Genomic DNA, 21,093 nt, shown 5'->3' on the forward strand with positions numbered 1-21,093 from the left:
CTCCTATGTGCCAAGCATCATGCCAGGCTCTCTGTGAATATTCCCTTACTGATACTCTCAGCCATCCCAGGAGGTAAGAGCTATAATCTCACGTTACTGGTGAGGAAACACACTCAAGAGATCACACAGCCGGAGGTGGTGGAAAGTGAAAGTTTTGTCCAGTTGAGCATGTTGGTGAAGTTGGTGTTCTTTCCATTAACGTGGTCCTTTCTCCATTAGGCAAGTGGGTCATCCAAACAGGACACAGACCACCAATGACTAAAGGAATAGTGACTGTCCCTACAGGATGGTTCCCATGAGCAGACTGTCTCCCAACTTGAAAAACAACTGTTTCTTCACATCTCCCTCCAGCTTATCCTGCCCCTGAGAAGAGCTAAATTCCTGAGAAGAGTGGTCTGCACCCACCAGCACCACCATTCTCCTCCCCTTCTCACTTGAAAGACAACTTAAACATCTCTCGCGAAAGTTCTCACTGATCTCCACGTCCATCCCCAAATTCAAACGCGGATTCCCGGTTCTTAGCTTGTTTAACCTCTCTGCAGCTGTAGACACCACTGCTCACCCGCTCCTTCCTGAAACATTCTCAGCAGCTTCCAGGACCAGACATCTCGGCTTCCTGCTTATGGCTGGTCCTCATGTCCTCTGTTGGACCCCACTGCCCTCCAGTTGCCTGCAGCCCGGCCCAGTCTTCTGACTCCTCTTCTGTCTACACTGACCTCAGTTTCCTGGCTTTGAACACCCACCCTGTGCTGATGGCAACCTCCAAAATGTCAACTCCTACCTCCACCTCTCCCTGAACTCCAGATTCAGGAATTTTCTGCTTAACAGACTCTTCGAACTTGAGCAAAACACACAAAACCAGAATCCTCATTTCCATGCCTATAACCCTCTCATCTGCAGTCTGCCTGACATGGGAAAAGGGGTGGCTCCACTTACCCAACTGCTCAGGCTAAATCGTTGCTATTCCTTCTTCTTATGCCAGCCAACCCATCAGTGACTCCTGTTGGCTCTACTTTTTAAAAATTTTAGGAATATTTATCTACTCGGCTGTGCCAGGTTTTAGCTGTGGCACATGGGATCTTAGTTTCCTGTTCAGGGATCAACCTCGGGCCCCTACAAAGTCAGGAATGCAGGGTCTTAGCCACTGGACCACCAGGGAAGTCCCTTTTGGTTCTACTTTGAAGAGATCCAGAACCTGACCTTTATCACTGCCAATACCCGATCCACACCACCTCCGTCTCTCCCCAGGGTCAATGCAGCAGCCTTTGCTATGCTCTCCTTGTCTCCATACTTGCTCTTGTAGCCCATTTGCCATGTACATTCTTCACTGAGGCCTTTAAAATGTAAGTCAGATGCCCCCACCTCCTGCTCAAAATCCTCCAAGGGCTCCTGTCCCACTGAGTCAAAGCGCAGGCGTTCCCTATGGCCCACAGGGCCCCCGGGACCCTGACCTCGCTGGCTGCCCTCCTCACACGCTCTGCGCCGCCAGGTTGCCCTCCTTGTTGTTGCTCCCCACTCAGGGCCTAACCTGCTTTCTTATCTACCTCAAAGGGTCACACACACACACACACACACACATTTACGTGTTTGTTAACTGTCTCCCTTACTAAAGTATAAGCTCTACAAGGGCAGGGACTTGTTTGGTTTGGTTCCATGTTCCCAGCGCCAGACACTTAGCTGGTGCTCAATAAATAAACATGGGTTAAGTGAATAAATGGGCTCTCAAACTGCAGGTTCCCAAGTCAAGACCCCCTTGCCTCTCAAGCCCAGGATGGGAGATGAGCTTGAGGCCAGAGGAGCTGAAGCTGTAGGTCTCTTCTTACTCTGTCTCCTAGAGGTCTGTGTTGTCCTGCACATGGAGGCCCTGAGGTCTGAGGACCCACAGGTCAGACTGCAGAGCAGGATTCATGCGGCCGACACGGGGGCACCATGCCAGGGCACTGCTGACCGATGCTGGCTGCCAGAGGATTAATGATAATCCTTGCCATCCACCCAGAGCGTTCCAGTTTACAAAATGCTGTCACATCCGATATCGCCTCTGGGTCACACAACTGCCCAGGAGGTGTGCAGACTGGGGATCATGGTCCCCCTCATACATATGACAACCCTGAGGTCCCCGAGGTTAAGTGTCTGGCCTGAGGCTGCACAGGAAGTGGCCAAGCCAGGTGCCACCTCACACCAGGCCTGCCATTGCATCCTGCCCAGAACAATTTTCATCAAGTGAGACCTCTGGGGTCAATGGGCATATTTCCACTCTGAACAAACCAGCAGGTAAAAAAACCACGAATCATTTATTCTTTGGTCGTCTACACAGGCACTTAAATACTGTATTGCTGTCACGTGGCTGCCTGTGCTGGCCCCCAGAGTGGCTGCCCAGAGGGGAGAGGGCCATCCCACTATGTCCACTCCAAGAGCAGTAGCACCATGCGGATGGCCGTGAGCAGAAACCCCTCCCCTGGGCGGCAGGCCTAGGTTCCCACTGCTCCTCGCCCGGGGCTGGGCAGGCCAGGGTGCAGGACAGAATCCCTCGTGTGGGTCTGATCACCAACCACGGGAGCTGTCAGAGCTCATCCTTGTGCCCTGACTCACTGCTGGAGACAGGCTCCTGTAGGGGCTTGGGGGTCCCCTCCTGGGCTTCCTGGGGCTGCTCGGCGGGGAGGTCCATCTCTTCTGGGCTAAAGAGCATCTTTACCAGGTCATCCGCCTGCACTCGGTCCTGCAAGGACAAACCCCCTGTTCAGACAGGCCTCTGGACCAGGTGCTCACCATCACCCAGGCGCTTCTTCTGGGAGAACAAGCAGGTTCTTCCTCTGCGGCTGCCGAGCTCATCCTCTTCCTAGCAGGTCGTGGGCAGAGGTGGTACCCAGTGAGGGACCAAGAGCTAGGATCACTCCCCCATCCTGCCCCCCCCCCATCCCCTACCTGGAGCCCTACTGACAAGGAAGGAAGGGCTGGGGACCACGGTGACACAGTGCCAGAGCGAAGAGTCTCTCTGGACTCCCAAGCCTAGTGTTTCTTTCCTGTCTAAGCATTGGCAGTGGGACTGGAGAAGGAGGAAGCAGAACAGGGACCCTGCCAGGAATAGGTCGTGGCAGCACCAACTGCTCTCACCCTCTCGCTGTGTCGAGCATCCAAAGTGAACCAGAGGGCGATGGCACAGCGCTGCCCTCTGGTGACGGCCTTTACTCCATGCGGGTTTTCGGTGCCCGAAGAGAATCCCACGGCCCTTCCACACTGGGGCTGCACCTCTGCCTAAAGGGGACAGCGAGGTGGGTGCACAGGTCAGAGACCAAAACCTGCCTTCAGAAGGGACATAGGGTCATTCAGGTCTGGCTGGGAGGATGGCTTCTCTGCCTGGCTGCCCAAAGCCCAGAGCTAAAGAGAAAAGGTGACGGGTCAGAGGCCTCCTGGTTTGGGGTTGGGAGTGCTGGCTACCAGGAAGGCCAGCCGGCCATCCTGTCCACTGCACCTTGAGGGTTTCTGTCTCCCACGGACGGGCGCACTCACCGTCACGGTCTTGGCATCTAGTTCAGTGAAATAAAAGTTTCCTCCATCGAAGTCTCCGTTCAGATAAAGAATGGCGCTGGGAAAGGCAGAGAGCATCTTGACACCAACTTCCTCCTCCCGCCCCCGAGAAAACCCGTGGCTCCAATGCCTTCACCTCCAAGTGTTCCCAGCCAGCAGCCGGAGGGGGGCCTTTCATAGGAAGAAAGCTTTCCAGAAGCTTCTCTGAAGCCTCACGAACAGGACTCCTGGCCTTCCCAGCTCCCCACCCTCAGCCCTGAGCACCCAGCATGCCCTTCTCCCTTCTGTTCTCCCACTGCTCTGTAACCATTCCCATATTGTCTGACTTCCAACCCAGACGGTCTTGGGCTCCGGCAAGAGCTGGTCCCAAGCATGCATGTGTTGGAGGAGGGAACAAGTCATGGGGCCCTGGGGACCCGAGGACCACTGGCACCTGAAGTCCCGGAAGGTGTAGGCAGGGGGCTCCTTGACGCACACGAGGGCCTCGGCGTTCAGGATGCAGTTGTCCACGTGGACGGGGTGGCTACCGTCCTTCCTCTCAGCCTGTGCCTCTGCGGCCAAGGGGACACATGTTAGCACTGGGGCTCTCAGGGGACGGCCGTGCAGCTCTCCTGCTGGCCTGGGGGTGCGTTTGGGTCACTGCCGACCAGCTTCCCTTCCTCTGGTTTGATCCACACCTTCGAGTCTTGACACAGCAGCAAGACCAACCTTAAATCCTCAACATGGGTGGAATAAAGACAAGGCCTCATCCAGCCCTCCCCTGCCTGACCACTGGCTTCCTGCTGGCCAGGCCGCAGGGCGCCCCCACCTGGAGACCAGGACACAGCTGCAAGCCTGGCATCTTCCTTTGGTGTGCCCAGATTATGGTAGGATTCCAGACATTCTGAGGGACAGTAAAGCCCTAACCGCTGCCGCCATCAGTGGTACGTCAGCACCGGGGCCACTGAAGGCTCTGGCAGGACAGACCCAGCCGTGGGTCACACGTGAGTCCTGGACACTGGCTGTACCCCACCCCTCTGCAGGGACGCAAAAGGGAATGTGACAGAGGGAGAGTGAACCGTGAGTGACCTCCAGTCTGCCCTAACTTATAAAATAAGGAGCTCTCTCACAAATTTGGTATGTACAAATTAGTGACAGAGAACACAACACAGCTCATGATTCATCCAAAGACACCTGTATGCCCAACCCTGATGCTGAGAACCACTGACTTAGAGGATGAAAAATGCTCTGGAAGGTTGGTGTTTAGTCTCTAAGGCATGTCCAACTAGTAGCGCTCTGCAGTTTGGCCTCTGAGGCCCTCGCCAGCCTCACCTGGCTGCCCCACCCCTCCACCTCCCTGACCTTCCTTCTCCAGAAATGGCAACTTTCTTAGTTTCCCCAACTGCTGGTTGATCAGGGCTTCCACTCCTTTGTACATGGCTGGTGTTCCCTCTGGCTTAAACATCCTCCCGTCGCCCCAGGTACTCCACAACCCCTATTCATCCTGTGTAACCGCCGTCACCTCCTCTGGGAAGCCCTCCTGACTGCCCAGGGAGACTGACTCTTGACTTCTTCCACAGCAGGGACGGCGCTCATTTACACTGGTTCCCCAGCAGGGGTGTCTGCCGGGTGGGGGCTGCGGGGCGAGGCAGGCCCACCTTCGATGGCGGTGCGGCACACGAGGTGAGAGTAGGAGAAGTAGAGTGGGGTGTCCAGGCGGAAGTAGGACTCCATGATGCGGCGCACCTTCTCCGTCACATTGTAGTACAGGTGGGCGCTCTGCAGAGGAACCTTCCCTTCCTGCCCCAGCTGCCGAGGAGGACAGTGGTCAGCCTGGATCAGGGGCCCTGGGCGCCCCTCTCTCTGGAGGCCAACAGAGACCAGGGAGGCACCTGGCCCCACTCCTCATGCTCCTGAAGGCGCAGTCCCTCTGCTTCCTGCAAGTGACCCTCTGCCATCGCCCCTCTCCCCTCCCCTTCACACTTCTCTATAAATAACTCATTCATCCTGCTCAGAAGTAGAGCCTTTCTGGGACTTCCCTGGTGGTCCAGGGGCTAAGACTCTGTGCTCCCAATGCACGGAGCCCAGGTTTGATCTCTGGTCAGGGAACTAGACCCCACATGCTGAACTAAGAGTTCATGTACCACAGCTAAAGATCCCACATGCTGCAACTAAGGCCCAGTGCCACCAAATAAATAAAAATAAATATTAAAAAAAGGAATAGCTGTTCTTCAGAAAGCACTCTCAAACTTGGGATATTAGTCTTGTTTGCCTCAATTTTATTATACTAAGAGCCATGGTTCAAAAGTCGGCCTCACCCAGCGTGGTTTATCCTGCCTCTGAGGCAGACGGAATGCTGACAGGCAGATACTTTTCCCTTTCCCGCCACCATCTCCAACTCCCCCTCAAAGCCTGGGCACCCCCTCCCTCCTCTCCATGCCTAGAACACAGTACTGACCCTACCTTGAGGGCCTTGAAGACGGTGACACCGTAGAACTTCTCGCTGGGGGTGTGTGGGGAGGTCTGACCCCGGTAGCCATCTCCTGAAGTTGCTGCTGCCTACGAGGCCCCCAGAACAGGTAGAATTAGCCAGGCAGCTGAGAGCCCAGGAAGGGGTGGTCGACTGCCCAGAGCAAGGGGCAGGCAATCCTCCAGACCTAAGAGGCACCTAGTCAGGGGATGCTGGGCGGTTAGGGAGGCAGTGTGATCACTCCCTCACATTGGTCAGTCTCTGCAGCTCCTGGCACTCGTCGTCGGAGATGACACCATCCATCACCACCCGCTGGGAACCATTCAGGACTTTGGAGTTCATGGTGAGTCTGATGCCGTCATACAACAGGGGGCCACCTGCAAAGCAGTGACAAGACTGGCTAAATCCAGCAGCAGTTCAGACACTCTCCATTAGATACTACCTTCCTGTAAGGAATAGAAATTCCAGTTGATTCCTGTTTACCAGAGAAGCCTTCCATTTGGTCACTTCCAAAGGTGGGCTGAACCAGAGGATGGAACTTAGGACAGGAGGTCCAAGCACTGTTCCACAGCTGCTGGCTCCTGGGCCTTCACACATTGTTGGGGAAACATCATAGAGATTCCTACAACGTGAGCTCAAGACCAGAAAGAACTGGGTTTGACTCCTGGATCATCCACTTACTAGCTGTCTGACCCTGGCAAGTTACTTAACCTCCCTGAGTCTTATCTCATCTGCAAAATAATATCTTAAGGGCCAGTCTTTCTCTCTTCACTTTCTCCTGGTGTCTCTTTGTGCTGGGGACATACCAGAGACCAGTTCAACTCTACTGACTCCATCCTCAGCATGTGCCCGGCACTGTGCTAGAAGAGCTGAGGCATTAACACCTGAAGACAGAGCTGTTCCAACAAATACACAACAAGCAGCAAAAAGCAGACCTTATGAAAGCACAGAGTGCCTTGAGAATTCAACAGCAAGAGGGAGGGAAGGGAATTCCCTGGCGGTCCAGCGACTAAGACTCTGTGCCCCCAGTGCAGGGGGGCCTGGGTTCGATCCCTGGTCAGGGAACTGGATCCCACATGTTGCAACTAAAGATCCTGCATGCCGCAACTAAGACCCAGCGCAAACAAATAAATAATAGGCAGGGGCTCCTGACTGGCCTGGAGTTTAAGAAAGACTGTGGGGGTGTATCCGAGATGCCCCATGGGCAGGGATGATAGGGAGTGTGTCGGAGGATGGATAGACCTGAACAAGGACTTGTGGGCAGAGAGAGGCTCAAGGACGAGGAAAAGGTGTAAACAAGTCAAGAGTGGCGCCTTCGGTTAAAGGGAAACGAGGAGGATGGTGTCAGAGTCCCGGTGTTCGGAGACCGGTCTTGCCCCCCGGCGGGAAGGGGCAAGGACAGACTGGAAAAGGAAAGAAGGGTGCAGACAGGAGGGGCTGGGAGCCTGTCACTGGCCTGAGGCAATGGGACAGGAAACGGGTTGGGGAGATAGAGAGTGGAGTCCTACTCGGCAGGCCTGGCCAGTGGACTGGAGGGGACAGGCAAGGGGGCACCGAAGGACACCTGAAGATTCTGAGGCTCGGTGAGAGAACGAGTGATGGCAGTTGGGAGGAAATGGCCTGGGGGTAAGGAGATGAGTTTTCTCCTCTAAATACTTACCAAAGTGAACTAAACTAGTGTCCCCGTGACATGGGCATCTTATTTCTTAACCAAAGGCCGATTCTCAGTGCTCTTTGCAGGCAGAAGTCCCGTGGGTGAGTGAGGAAGGGTGATCCTGTCTGTGACCCGTGCTGGCTCAGCTCCCGAGGCTGCCCTCACATGCGAGCTGCCCCGCTGACATGGGACCCTGGCCCTGCTGCCCCCACGATGGCCAAGGTGGCCCTAAGCCCATCCTCTCACCTTCCCTGGTCAGCCTGCTCACGTCCAGTGACTCCTTGGTCTTCTCCTCCACGAGGGTCTCGATCTCCTTCATAAGGTTCCCGATCTCCTGGGAGATGCGGGCGGCTGTTTCCCGTTCTGACCTGTGAGCACAGCCACTCTGAGCGCTGCATCCCGGGGCCAACCCAGGCTCCCACCCTGGCTCCCCAGACTGGACCTGCCCACCCCTTGCCAGGAGTTCACATCTGCCTGGGCTCGGGAAGCCTCAAGTGCTTCATCACACCGATCCACTCATGCAGTTTCTTCAAGGGCCTCACTTCTGTTTCTCTTGCAGTCTCTTAGGAATCACCTCCACTGGAGTCCATGAATCCTAAAAGCAGAGCAGGAGGAAATGAACAGTGCCAGAGGGCCTGGTGAATCCTCTAGGTCTTGATGCATGGACTAGGGCCTGCAGGAAGTCCACCTTCTCACCAGACCCCTTGGCGGAGACAAAGGGAGACGTCTTTGGGACCAAGTCACCTATAACTAGCTATCCAGAATTCCCCCTTGTCTCCTGTCTTCTCCCCAGAGTCACCTGGTGTACAGCTCACCCCATCCCTTGCCCACCCCTCACCCCCGCACCCTGGCTCACCGGATCAACAAAGGGAATTCCAAAAACATCATAAGCGAAGAAGAGCAGTTCTTTCTCCAGCAGGCTCCGCTGGCGGTACTCCTGGGCACTCTGAGGACACACAGCAGGAGGAATGCTCTGGAACTCAGCCCTGCCGCTAGCTCTCGGCCCCCCACCACCCTGCCCTCCACCCCGCATCTACACTTCTGCTCCCAGTGTGACCCGAGGCTTCCTCTCCCACCATCACTCGTGTGTCCGTCCCCCAGTTTGGGACAAAAGTCTCACTTTTGGGCTTGAGGGTTCCTCTCGCCTGGCACAAGCAGCATGTCTGAGGGTGGCATAGCCAGGCTTCCCTTGAAGGGAAAATGCGCCCTTCCTTCCTCTGCCATTACTCTTCGAGACAGAAAACCTGAGGATTCTCAGGAACAATTAGTCTTCAAAGAAGGAAAATTCCTTCTTGACTTTTGCAGGAGTTTGGTACTCAGGAAACAAACAAACAAATAAACAACTTAAAAATTAGGTGTTAGGTGACTCCTGTGTTATTCATTCAATCTTTACAGCCACCTTGAGGTTGATCCAATTATCCCCATTTTACAGATGGGTCACTGAGGTACAGAGGGACAATATTGTGTCCTACTGTGGGGTGACACAATAGGAAACAGCAGAGCAGGGACCTATGTCCAAGGCTGGGCTCTCTAATCCTAAAGTCCGTGTGCTTTTTTCTGTGTCATGTGCCTCCCCTCAGACTTGGAGCAGAGGGTATCCCTCCCCAGAGCCACGCAGCTGCAGAAAGAGCAATGGGGCTCAGCACCTGGCCCTTCCCACTGGTGGGCTTACCCGGGGTAGGGAAACTAAGTACCTTCTGGACCCCATCTTTCCCTAGGTGCCCTGCTAGTCTCCTAGCAGCAGAAGAAGGAAGGAAAAGAAAAAGAAGATGGTGTCAGTCGAAATAAAAGATGAGGGCAATAAGGAAAACTTTAAAGGAGTCAATGAGGCCTACCTATATCACCTGCTATATTTACTCAGGAGGAAGATGGAAGTTTTCGAGGGAGTTCATTTTTTAAATTTTTTAAGGGATACAGTTATTTTTTAAAATATTTATTTATGTGGATCTTAGTGTCGGGTCTTAGTTGTGACACTCAGGATCTTTGCTGTGCATGCGAGATCTTTTTTTATTTTTATTTTTATGGAAGATCTTTAGTTGCAGCATGTGAACTCTTATGTGGGATCTAGTTCCCTGAGCAGGGATGGAACCCGGGCCCCCTGCATTACGTGGAGTCTTAACTACTGAATCACCAGGGAAGTCCTTCCTGAGGAGCTGAAATGACTGGCCTCCCTCACCAAGGGCTGGACACAAGGCTTGATATGTGTTAACTCACTTAACCCTCTGCAGTAGCCCTATGAGGCTGCAAGTCCCACTTCTACCACTTATTCCTTCAACACTGATTTTCCAAGTGGCAGCTTTGTGTCAGAACCATGCTGGCACTGGGATAAAGCAGGGAAGCAGAGATTCTTGTCCCCATAGGCAGTGACAGGCCACCGTGCAGGTTAACTCATTTCTTGGAGCCTAAATGTCATCTCTATAAAAGGAAGAACAGCACCCACCTCAAAGCGCACTTGTGACGACAGAATGAAACGATGGGTGTAAAGACCCAGCTCAATTCTTGGCCTGGGATGGGGCTCAACAGATGTGAGCTACCTTCTTACCAGAAGGGTGGTTCTAGAAATGGTAGACTGACCACTCATTTTCTCTTTCTGCCCAAGACTCACTAATGTGGCCATCAAGGGTAAGGGTGAGGCGGATCTTAACTGAGCAGGGAGGCCGGGAGAAGTGCCATCTCAAAGCCAGGTGGTCACCATCTAGCAGCCAGAGGGCAATGACAAGGTAACCGTCTTCACATGGCAGGGGACGGCAAGAGCGGGCTTCCTTCTATTGGAGACTCTCGGGACGCCAGACTAGGAAGGAAGAACCTTGGTTTTTAACTTCAGGGTAGGTTGGTGATGCCACCTCACTGGGCTGTTGTGAGAATCAAATGAAAGAAAAGCTATGAGAGATTTTTGTAAACTATAAAATGCCACACACATTTAAAGGGTACTTATTTTCAACAGGAAGTGCCACAATAATCAGAATGGGACATCTGTTACTACTGCATCATCTACCTGCTTTTCCCAGTGGACAGAGGAAAAGTTAGGCACCCTGGGCTGGAGTGCAGGCAGGAAGGGAGGCTGTGAGTCCCTTCCACCCTGCCACCTGTACACTCTGCAGCCCGGTGACCAGCTCCACCCACAGGTCTCCCAGGCTGGGAATTCTGGGTGTGTGCCCTGTTGCTCAGTCTGTAAGTCATGTCCTGCTCTTTGCAACCCCATAGATTTTAGCCTGCCAGGCTCCTCTGCCCATGGAAATTTCCAGGCAAGAACACTGGAGTGGGTCCCAGACTGGAACAGGCTACCTAATTAGACATGGAGAGAAGGGAGGAGTGAACCACCCCCCAACCCATGCTGCCAGTCCCACCTCCCTCCTCCACCTGGTTGGCTCCCCTGCCTCGCTCAGGCCTTGGCAGCTCTCTTGGTGCCACATGGCCCCCAGCACCTCCCATTCTGAACCCTGCACCATCATAGCTCATCAGGCTGCTTCAAACCCTTCCAGGGCTCACCACTCCCTGCCGCAAAGAGTAGAGTCCAAGGTCCTGGAGAGGCACTCAAGAACCTTCAGAATCTGATCCTCCCAGGCCCCACTGCCTGCAACTCCCTGGCACCATCCTCCGTTTGCATGGGATAGTTGTGTAGGTGTTGTACATGCTGTTCTCCATCTAAACAGCCCTTCCCCGTCTCATTCACCTACTGTAGGCTTTAAAAACCAAATGTCACCACCACTGCCTCTTGCAAAGCCCTCCCTGACTCTCCAGGCACTCCCTTCTCTCCCATGCGTCCACTCTAGCTTGCTGGCACCTCTTTTATTATATTCACTGCAGCATCCTACAAATGTCATATTGTATACCTTTCCAAGGTGGTTTCCGATGGCACTCAAAACTTCATGTTTAACATGAAGGTAAAACATACACAGCTAAACCCACAGAGAGCTGACAGACATAAACAGAAACGTTCAGGTCTTTCCTCCAACCCCTGACCTACAGGCCTGTGCCTGGGGGTTGAGGGTAGGGGAATAATCTCCATGAACAGTTATGTTAAATTTTTTTCTTTACCTAAAATTATTATCATGGAGACAATATCATATCGGTGCATAGTAATCTACTCATGCAATTTACGAGTTATCTTGTATGTCACTGAATGCATGTACCGAAATTGATTCAACCAGTCTCCAAATTGATGGCATTGAGCTTGTTTCTAGTTATTTTGCTTTCAGCAGCAATGTTCTGCTGCACAGCTGTGCACATTACCTTTGCACAAATGTGTAGTACAGCTGTGGGGTGAATCCCTGGCTGCTGAATCATTGGTTAAACAGCCCAGGGGTGGACCTGTTTTCTCATCCTTTTCATTTGTCCAAGAGATGTGATGCATTAACAACCGAGGGGCTTCTAGAGCAATCGCAGCTATTTATCTTTATTGAGGTTGACAAAGTGAAAAGTTAGTCCAAAGTTATAGCCAGTTTTGCAGGCTGGGGTTTGGGTGAGGCCAGCAGGACACAAGTGATCGAGGGCCACAGTGATAAGTCCCCTGGTTTCAGGAGGTAACTGAGGTTCGAGGCGAGAACACCCTCCAACTGCTACTCATGTACCATCGTCCAGACCCCTGTGATATGACCTGTCCACACAACATGTTGTATAGTGCCTGTCGGCTTACTCTCTTTTTCTGACTGCACCTCGAGGCTTGTGGGATCTTGGTTCCCTGACCAGGGATTGAACCCTGGCCCACAGCAGTGAAAGTGCTGAGTCTTAACCACTGGATCGTCAGGGAAGTCCCAGCTCACTATCTCATTTGACCTTCATACTCATCCTGTGTTGAAGACGGAGCAAGAACCACAGTCCTATTTTACAGCAGAAGAGACAGACTCAGAAGGGCAAAGCAGCATGACTAAGATCCCACATGATGTGCCAAAAATCACATGGCTAGTAAGTGGAGGAGTCAGGACTTGAGCCCAGATTAGTGACTTCAAATCCACCTCATTGTTCTGGGCTCAAGGAGAGGATCTAGGGCCTATGCATGGCATATGCACAAATAAGAAGGTTCAAAGTGCCAAACTTCATTAAATTAAAACAGAGAACTTTTCGTGTGTTGCTTTTTTTTTAGGCTAGTTTATTTTATTATTTATTTTTCGTTCATGCCCTGAGGCATGTGATCTTAGTTCTGTGACCAGGGATCGAACTGCACCTGCTTCAGTGGAAGCGTCGCGTCTTAACCACTGGACATCGAGGAAAGTCCTCTCATGTTTTTAGTACAAAAATAATACTCATTTACTGCAGGGAATTTAGAAAATACAAATGAGCAAAATAAAAAAAAATCACCTGTAATTCCTGAAATAGCCATTGTTAAATGAACAGCACAATGTGCAGCCCTCCCAACAGTGCAGGGATGGGGGCTACTTTCACTTCAGTACTTTTCATTTTAGTCTTTGTGTCACATAGATTTTCCTTCCAGTTTTGGAAGGATATGGGATTCATGCTGAAACAGGGACAGGTCAGACAAGGGCAGAAAGAAGAGGGGACAGGAAGGAAAATGGGGGCAGAAAAAGTGGTGAGTGAAAAAAAAAGCATGAAGTAGAAAATGATTAATCTTGGCCAAACAGTATCAAGTCTTAAAGTAGGGATGCTAAAAAAGGCAAAGAACATGGCTGCTTTGCAGTTCTGCTTTTCTTTGCCAACTCAGAGAACAGACTTCTGGGCCCAGATTGTGCTAACGAAGGCTCGGGCTTATTCCCTATGCTTCTCATGCATTCATGCCTGCCTGGGCACCCTGCCTCACCCTGCCCAAGCAGCAGCTGGCTCCCCGTTCTCTACCCCACTCTGCTCTCTGGTATGGGATCAGCTGGCAGCTGCCCTAAGTAACGCAAGTCTCTCACCTCACGGGGGCCAATGGATCTGGCTTGCTCTTCTCCAAGCATGGCTGTATAGTAGGCCAGATTCTGGCTCATCACCTCATCATTGGGGAAGAAGAGGAGATAGGTCTTGGCACATTCAATGGCCTGTGTGTAATTCCCAACTGCAAAGAGGAAAAAATGGCTGAAAAGAAAGCATCTCATTTTGGGTACCAGGAACTACCTAGAGTTCAGTCTCAGCACAGCTCAAGGTGACAATGACACGGCCAGGAGGCACCAGCTACATAACACAACTGCCTGGTTAGGGGAGAGAAATGACAGAATCCACATCAAACATGTAATTGATTTTAAGGTGCTCAGTGTCCTCAGGTAATTCAAACATTGGCCTTCATAGTCCCACTCATTAGACCAATATCAGGAATATTCCCATCTTCCTATCTTTTTTCCCCTGTGGACTTTCAGAAGAGAAGATTATAATAGCAGATTGCCTCTTTGGCAGAGTTTTTGTTGATATGTGTTGGTTTCCTCAACTATAAAAGCATATATTCTTGAATATGCTATAAGGTTTACTTTAGCATACAGTAGGAACTCAGTAAAGACCTGCTGACTTATTTTTCTGGATATTGACATGCCCCTCTCTCTACTCCAGAGCATCAGTGCTGTTATGAAAGAGAAGGGCTGGGAAATGTCCTGTGAGCTGGTTTAAATGGAAACACCTCCTTGACTTTACTATAACTTAAAGTGAAAAAAGTGAAAGCGTTAGTCACTCAGTTATGTTCAACTCTTTTCAACCCCATGGACTGTACCCCACCAGGCTCCTCTGTCCATGGAATTCCCCAGGCAAGAATACTGGAGTGGGTAGCCATCCCTTCTCCAGGAAATATTCCCAACCCAGGAATTGAACCTGGGTCTCCTGCGTTGCAGGCAGATTCTTTACCATCTGAGCCACCAGGGAAGCCCTTACTATAACTTAACTCAAGTGCAAAATCAGATTATAAATGTTATAGAGGGGACCAGTGAGGTCCTAGAATCTCCCTCTCCCAGCTTCTCAGGCTGCTGATACTGGCTTCCCAGGATGTGGCCTGTAACAAGGCACCCAGGGATCACCTGGCACAGTGCCTCCCAGAGCCACAGAGAGAAGCCAAACAGGCCAAAGAAGCACAGTGGCCATGATCCCTGCCTTCCTTGCTTTACGCTTAGTTAAAAGCAGCTGAGAAAGAGGGAAGTAGACCTTACTGTTATAGTAGGCAAACTGCAGATAATTATAATGAGATGGCAGGAAGTCTTCAAAGGGCTTCTCTCGACTTGGGTGGGAAGCAAGCTCGGTGACACAGTTCTGCTTACAGCTGAGGACCTGGATGTAATGATCTGAAAGGAACAGAAGAGATGGAGAACCTTAAGGTCAACTTCCAGGATTCCAATTCTGCTTAAGATGAACAAATCAAGAGGAAGCAGTTTTCGGTCGGATTCCCAGCTCTAGAAGATTCAGGAATGAGGCCTAAGATGCCCTGTGTGCAGAACCACGTGGCCGCCCTGAGAGCCCAGCAGGCCCGATCGGGCGGGGCGCGGGCCGCGCACCTGTGATGGCCTGGAAGAGGTCGGCGTTGTACTCGAGGTAGTTGTAGCCGTCGTAGTCGTAGGGCCCTTCGCAGAGTGCGCGGCACTCCTCGTCCGCCACGAAGTACTCCCGCAGCGCCGCCTCCAGGTGCGGAACGGCTTCCTGCGGCTGCTCCTCAGAGTAGAGGCGCACTCCCAGCCGAAATTCGTGCTACTGGGAGGAAGGGCTGCTCAGATTCCGGCTCTCCCTTCCATCCCGCAGCCACCTCCGCGGGCGTCCCCCTAACCCTCGCTGGTTACCCACGGAAAGGGTGACTGCTGCATAATGAAGGCCTCCTAGAAACGGTCTTTCCCTGTTTCTTTTGACATTTAAAAGCATTTAACTCAATCTAGATGAAAGCTATATGGGAATTCATTGTCATTTTCTTTAAAAAATTGTTTTTTTATTTATCTGGCTGTGCGGGGGTCTTAGTTGCCGCAAGTGGGATCTTTACGTTGCAGAAGGCGAACTCTTACCTGCAGCGTGTGGATCTAATTCCCTGACCAGGGATCAAACCTGGGGCCCCTGCACTGGGAGCTCAGAGTCATAGTCACGGGACCACCAGGGAAGTCCCTCATTGTCATTTTCCTGCACTTTTTCTTGGTACGGCTGAAAGTTTTCAAAATAAAATTTAATTTAAAAATTTGAACTCTTAGAGGTTAGAATGTGGTTTGAGGTGATGAAAGCAATCTTTCTGGCAGTAAGGACTGCTGATTACAGACTCTGCTTCTGCTCTCTGTGGGACACAGCTCCCTTCTTGTGGACAGTAACCATTTTCATTTGTCACAGAATCACTAAAAACAAACAAACCCAAAACTGAAACTGTGTAGTTGTATAAAGTAGTATATGTACACATTTTACTTTTAAAAGCTATTCTGATATTGTCTCTAATATGCCTATTTCTATTAATATACTAGAACATAAGCCCTTTATAAAAATACTATGCCATTGGACAGTAGCCTGCCAGGCTGCTCGGTCCATGGAATTCTTCAGGCCAGAATACTGGAGTGGGTAGCCATTCCTGTCTTTAGGGGATCTTCCCAACCCAGGGATCAAACCCAGGATTAGGTTCTGCATTATATGAGGATTCTCTACTGTCTGAGCCACCAGCTGCTAAACAAACAGAATAAGAACACTGAGGAATATGGTACCACTCACTGCTGTGAAAAGCAAAAATCTGCACAACCAAAAATATTCAATAAGTAAATGAATACAATTGATGAATAAGACAGATTATCATGCAGCTATTAAAAATTGTGTTTTCAAAGAAAATTTGAAGACATGAGAAAAAGTGCATGATAAAATGTTAATTCAAAAGGATGATAAAAAGTACATATGCAATATGACACCAAATTAGGTTTAAAAATTAGATTTGTTGCTGTTGTTTAGTTGCTAAGTTTTGTCCAACTCTTTTGCTACCCCATGGACTGTAGCCCACCAGGCTTCTCTGTCCATGAGATTTCCCAGGCAAGAATACTGGAATGGGTCGCCATTTCCTTCTCCAGGAATTTTCCTGAGCCAGTGATTGAACCTTTGTCTCCTGCATTGGTAGCTGGATTCTTTACCACTAAGCCATCAGGGAAGCCCATAAAAATTAGGTACTGAAGACTTAAAAAACAGACCAAAATATCAACCACTGGTTTTCTGAATGTAGCACTGTTAGAGATAATTAATTCCTCTTTTTTTATGTATTTGCATTTTTCTAATGTTGTACAATGAACGTACATTACTTTTGTAATCTGAAAACAACCCTAGTGAATGTCACTATGATACAGAGTGAGATGCAGAGGGAGGTGGGGGTGTTCAGGATGGGGAGCACGTGTACACCCATGGCTGATTCATGTGCATGCATGGCAAAACCAACACAATATTGTAAAGTAATTAGCCTTCAATTAAAATAAAAAAAAATATTAAAAAAAAAAAGTGAGAGAAGAGGATAACATTTGTTTTTTTTTTCACCATATGGGGTTTGGCCTCAAGATCCTTGAAGTCAGCCTCCTTCACCCCAGACATAGTCTGGTAATAGTCCAGGTTCTGTCGCATCTCCATATGCTCAGGGTTGCCCACGAAGAAGGTATGGGCTGCTGCTACGGCTTTCTCCAACTTGTTTATCTAAGGATGAAGAATAAAAACATAGTTGTCACACGCAAACCCTGAAGTTTGGTGTCTAAATATGCAGTTCACAATAAACAGGAAATCCCTGCCTTCCTGAGCCTTCCACTCAGTGTGCCCCAGCCCCTCCCAAGCCCAGAAAACATAACTATTGCAAGAAACTACATACCAGAGATTAGAAGCACGGGGCCCTGAACAGATTTTCAGCTATTTCTCAAATCAGGATTAGGGATTCCTCAAATTACAGGAGGTCATGCTTCAAAAGTGTAAACATTCTATTCTAAAACAAAGTTGGTATTGTAGAGGGAATGCTATGGAAGACTGACTGCCTGAGATAATACACTCTAGAGATTCAGATATAGGGACTGAGCTGAAAAGTCCAAGAACTTAAGGATTTAGGGGCAGGGGAGAAAGTGCAATTAACAATTAGACCATGCCTAAGAATTTGCCTAGGAAAAAAAAATGCTTTTTTTTTTGCATATGTGCTTTTGACTCACTCAAGGAAAAGGTGGGTGGCAAAAAATCTTATGGTCCTATACAAAATCCAGACATGACATCTTCTGACTTTTCAAAGCCCAGGGCTCATGAGGTTAAAACTAGTGACTTTACCGAAATATGAGGGGAAGAAATATGCTACAGGCGACAGTAATGCTTAGAGCAATGGACTCCAGCATACCAAAATTATACAACTTCATATAGAATCCAGAAGAAATCACTGATGATATAATGATTAACAACATGGGTTGTGGTATCAGACTGGTAACAATGGTAGGTTTAATTTTTCTCTTGCTGGGGCTTTAGACAAGTTAAAGTTTATTCTCTAAACTCGTTCCCCGGACTTTGCTAGTGGTCCAGTGGTTAAGAATCTGCCTGGCAATGCAGGGTACACGGGTTCGATCCCTGGTCTGGGAAGATTTCACGTGCTGCAGGCAGTTAAGCTTGTGCACCACAACTGCTGAAGCCCTAGAGTCTGTGCTCTGCAACAAGAGAAGTCGCCACAGTGAGAAGCCCGAGCACCGCAACTAGAGAGTAGCCCCCCACTCATCGTAACTAGAGAAGAGCCCCCAGACAGCGATGAAGACCCAGCACAGCCAACAATGAATAAATAAATATATAAATATATCCCCTAATCTCACAGGATTGCAGGGAAAGGTAAAGGAGAGGATATACAGGCAGCTTCTAACACATGGCACTGGGCACATATTAAATGCTTAATAAATGTCAGCTCAATGAATGTAAATCCTCAGTTCAGTTCAGTCGCTCAGTCGTGTCCAACTCTTTGCGACCCCGTGGACTTCAGCACTCCAGGCTTCCCTGTCCATCACCAACTCCCGGAGCTTGCTCAAATTCATGTCCATTGAATCGGTGATGCCATCCAACCATCTCATCCTCTGTCGTCACCTTCTCCAGCCTTCAACCTTTCCCAGCATCAGGATCTTTTCCACTGTGTCAGTTCTTCCCAGCACATGACTAATATGCCAAGAAAACATTTTACATTTCTGACTTTAGTACTAGTAAATGCACACCAGACAAGGAGTCAGCCCTGGCTGTGACCCCCAAATAGCTAGGTGACCCAAGGTCAACAATCCCCATCTCTGTCCCTCAGTATCCCTAAGTGTAAAATCAGAAATTCTCTCAAAGTGAAAGCGAAGTCGCTCAGCTGTGTCTGACTCTTTGCAATCCTGTGGACTGTAGCCTGCACCAAGATTCTCCATCCATGGGATTATCCAGGCAAGAGTACTGGAGTGGGTTGCCATTTCCTTTTCCAGAAATTCTCTCAAGTCTGTCCCTTTTATGGACTGACTCTTTCTTGTATCTTTCGGCACTACTCTTGCCTTTCTCCATTCTCCTCCATTTCCACACTCTTCACTCCACCTCCAGCCCTTTTTTACCCTCTGAGCACAGGGCACCTGATTTCTCCGTCTCATGTGGACAACTGCAGTCATCTCTTAATGGTTCACTCTGCCACCACTTTCTCCTTCTCCCAAGGCTTATCCCACATGGTTTCCAGAATCAGCATCCTACAACCCAGTTTTGCTGATGGGTCCATGAAGCCTGCAGAATTCTCTTCCTACTCTGGCCCTACTCTGTCAGAAATGACTATCCTTCCCCTCCTCCGGCAATAGTGGGGATCAGCTTCGAATGTCACCTCTTCTTTCAAGTCCAACTTCTCTGACACACAGTTAGATTCTTCCTCTGTTGTGTTTCCACAGCAGGATATACATACTCTTTTAGTAGCCCTTACTACTAAAGTGACTCTTAAACTGCAAAGCAAGGTAAAACAAAAACATACAAAGTCAAGCACATTATCGGTTCAAAAACTGGAATATAGTAAGTGTTTAGTAAATGTTTGTCAAAGAATTTTTAAAAGTGTTGTTAAGTGACATAACCAAAGACACAGCCCAATTATTTTGGTGTCAAATCCCGTACTCCTCTGGGAAGCTAGGAGGAATGGAGCAGAACTATGTAAGTAGAATGCCTGTGCAGAGGTGGAAATCTGAGGTCCCCAAGACTTTCTAAGTCTCTAAGTTGAACTGAAGGTCTGTTAAACTATGGATATAATAGATAAGCCCACACAGCTCCTCCTTCCATTTTCCCCCAATAAAATGGGGCTATTAATAGCATTTACTTTACAGGATATTGCCAGGATCTGGTAAATGAACTAACAAACACAAACTACTTAATAATGCCTAGAAGTCTGTTTTTGCTATCATTATCATCATAAATCAGAAGCGCTTCAAATCTGGGTGTACACTTGGACTTAAAGCACTCTGTAATTCCTAAAAATGCTCATTTTCTTTGGAAACCTGACACACTAGCCAGAGGGTCCCTCACGGGGAGGGGCCAGACAGCCCCTACTGGCGACGTGGCAACCTCACGTCCTGAAAGAAGGCTGCTGCACTCGGGCGACAGGAAGAGCATCACTGAAAAGCAAACCGGAAGGAAGATATTGTGGAAAGGTCTTAGCTTCTCACTGAGTAATTTACAATGAAATCAGGACTTACAGCTGCCGCTGTAGTTCCCTATAAGCGGCTTTCTGAGTAAAACAAGACCAAGTTTTGCTTGGCATGTGCCTCAACCCCAGGCTGGACTTTTGGGGTCACCATCTGCCTATGCGAACCCGGAGAGGCTGGTCTCCTGGCAGGGTCTCTGCTCTCCGTGGATTCGGGAAAAGTTTCTCGTCCAAGAGGCCACTTTCCCTCTCCGCGGACACGTCCATCGCCCCCCCAAGTTCCCCGAACCAACCACGCCCAGAAGGACCCCCAGCCGCCCGGCGCCCGGGCAGGTCTGCACCTTGAAGTAGGCGACCTGCAGGTAGTTGTAGGGGCTCCGCTTGCGGAACTCCAGCTCCAGCTCCTCGCTGAGCGAGTGGGCGGTCGACGGCCCGAGGCAGCGGCGCAGGCAAGCGGCGCGGCGCAGCAAGCCCCCGAAGAACCGCAGGTCGTGCAGGGCAGAGGCACCTGAAGCCTGCGCCAGGCTGGGGGCCGAGTCTGGGTCCACCTCCCATGGGAGGTCGGCGGCACACCGCGTGCGGCAGCGCAGGCGGAGAGCGCGCAGGGCGGCCCGCGAGCGCAGCGCCCGCTCCATGCTCAGAACCACACCCGCCCAGTCCCCGCGAGCATAGGCCGCCGTCCCCTCCGCGAACAGCAGATCGGGCGCCGTCAGGTCCCATCCCGCCTCGGACTCGGCCTCAGCCTGGGAGGCAGTGGCGGCGACCGCCAGCAATGTGGTCAGCAGCCTTAACGCGCGTGCCGCCATGGCCGCTCAGACCTAACGGGACCCCTGGTCACCAGCCAGGGAGGTTGGAGGCCCACCTCCGGGAAGCCCCGCCCCCGGGGAAGCCCCGCCCTAGACGAAGCCCCGCCTCCCAAGCCCCGCGGCGTCTCCCAGGAGGCACCACCTCTTCTGCTTTCCCCTAACCTTGACT

At 50.6% G+C, this 21,093-nt stretch overlaps 1 protein-coding gene across 1 annotated transcript; it reads right to left on the minus strand.

The window, feature by feature from the left end:
- Window positions 1–2,256: 2,256 nt before the first annotated feature.
- Window positions 2,257–20,988, minus strand: P3H1 (prolyl 3-hydroxylase 1). The gene is made up of 15 exons (XM_055403757.2): window positions 20,460–20,988; window positions 17,013–17,165; window positions 15,035–15,224; window positions 14,693–14,824; window positions 13,481–13,620; window positions 8,485–8,574; window positions 8,171–8,223; window positions 7,875–7,996; window positions 6,224–6,351; window positions 5,968–6,063; window positions 5,163–5,313; window positions 3,959–4,076; window positions 3,508–3,583; window positions 3,112–3,252; window positions 2,257–2,716 (listed from the first exon to the last, which is right to left on the minus strand). The coding sequence occupies exons 1-15, from the start codon at window positions 20,922–20,924 to the stop codon at window positions 2,561–2,563; spliced, it is 2,211 nt and encodes a 736-aa protein (XP_055259732.1). The 5' UTR covers window positions 20,925–20,988; the 3' UTR covers window positions 2,257–2,560.
- Window positions 20,989–21,093: the final 105 nt, after the last annotated feature.

This window comes from Moschus berezovskii, chromosome 4 (assembly GCF_049115385.1).
Source record: "Moschus berezovskii isolate FMDL1 chromosome 4, NW_MosBer_1.0, whole genome shotgun sequence".
In the NCBI taxonomy this organism is placed as follows: Eukaryota; Metazoa; Chordata; class Mammalia; order Artiodactyla; family Moschidae; genus Moschus; species Moschus berezovskii.

What these genes read in the sequence shown, in the direction of transcription:
- P3H1 (XM_055403757.2), bottom strand. Translation starts at nt 20,924, where the DNA reads ATGGCGGCACGCGCGTTAAGGCTGCTGACCACATTGCTGGCGGTCGCC. An exon ending in GCAGTTTGCCTACTATAACA is followed by an intron (nt 13,621 to 14,692) that starts GTAAGGTCTACT and finishes TCCTCTTTGCAG; the next exon opens with TTGGGAATTACACACAGGCC. An exon ending in GAGCAGGCTGACCAGGGAAG is followed by an intron (nt 6,352 to 7,874) that starts GTGAGAGGATGG and finishes ACTGCTTTGCAG; the next exon opens with GTGGCCCCCTGTTGTATGAC.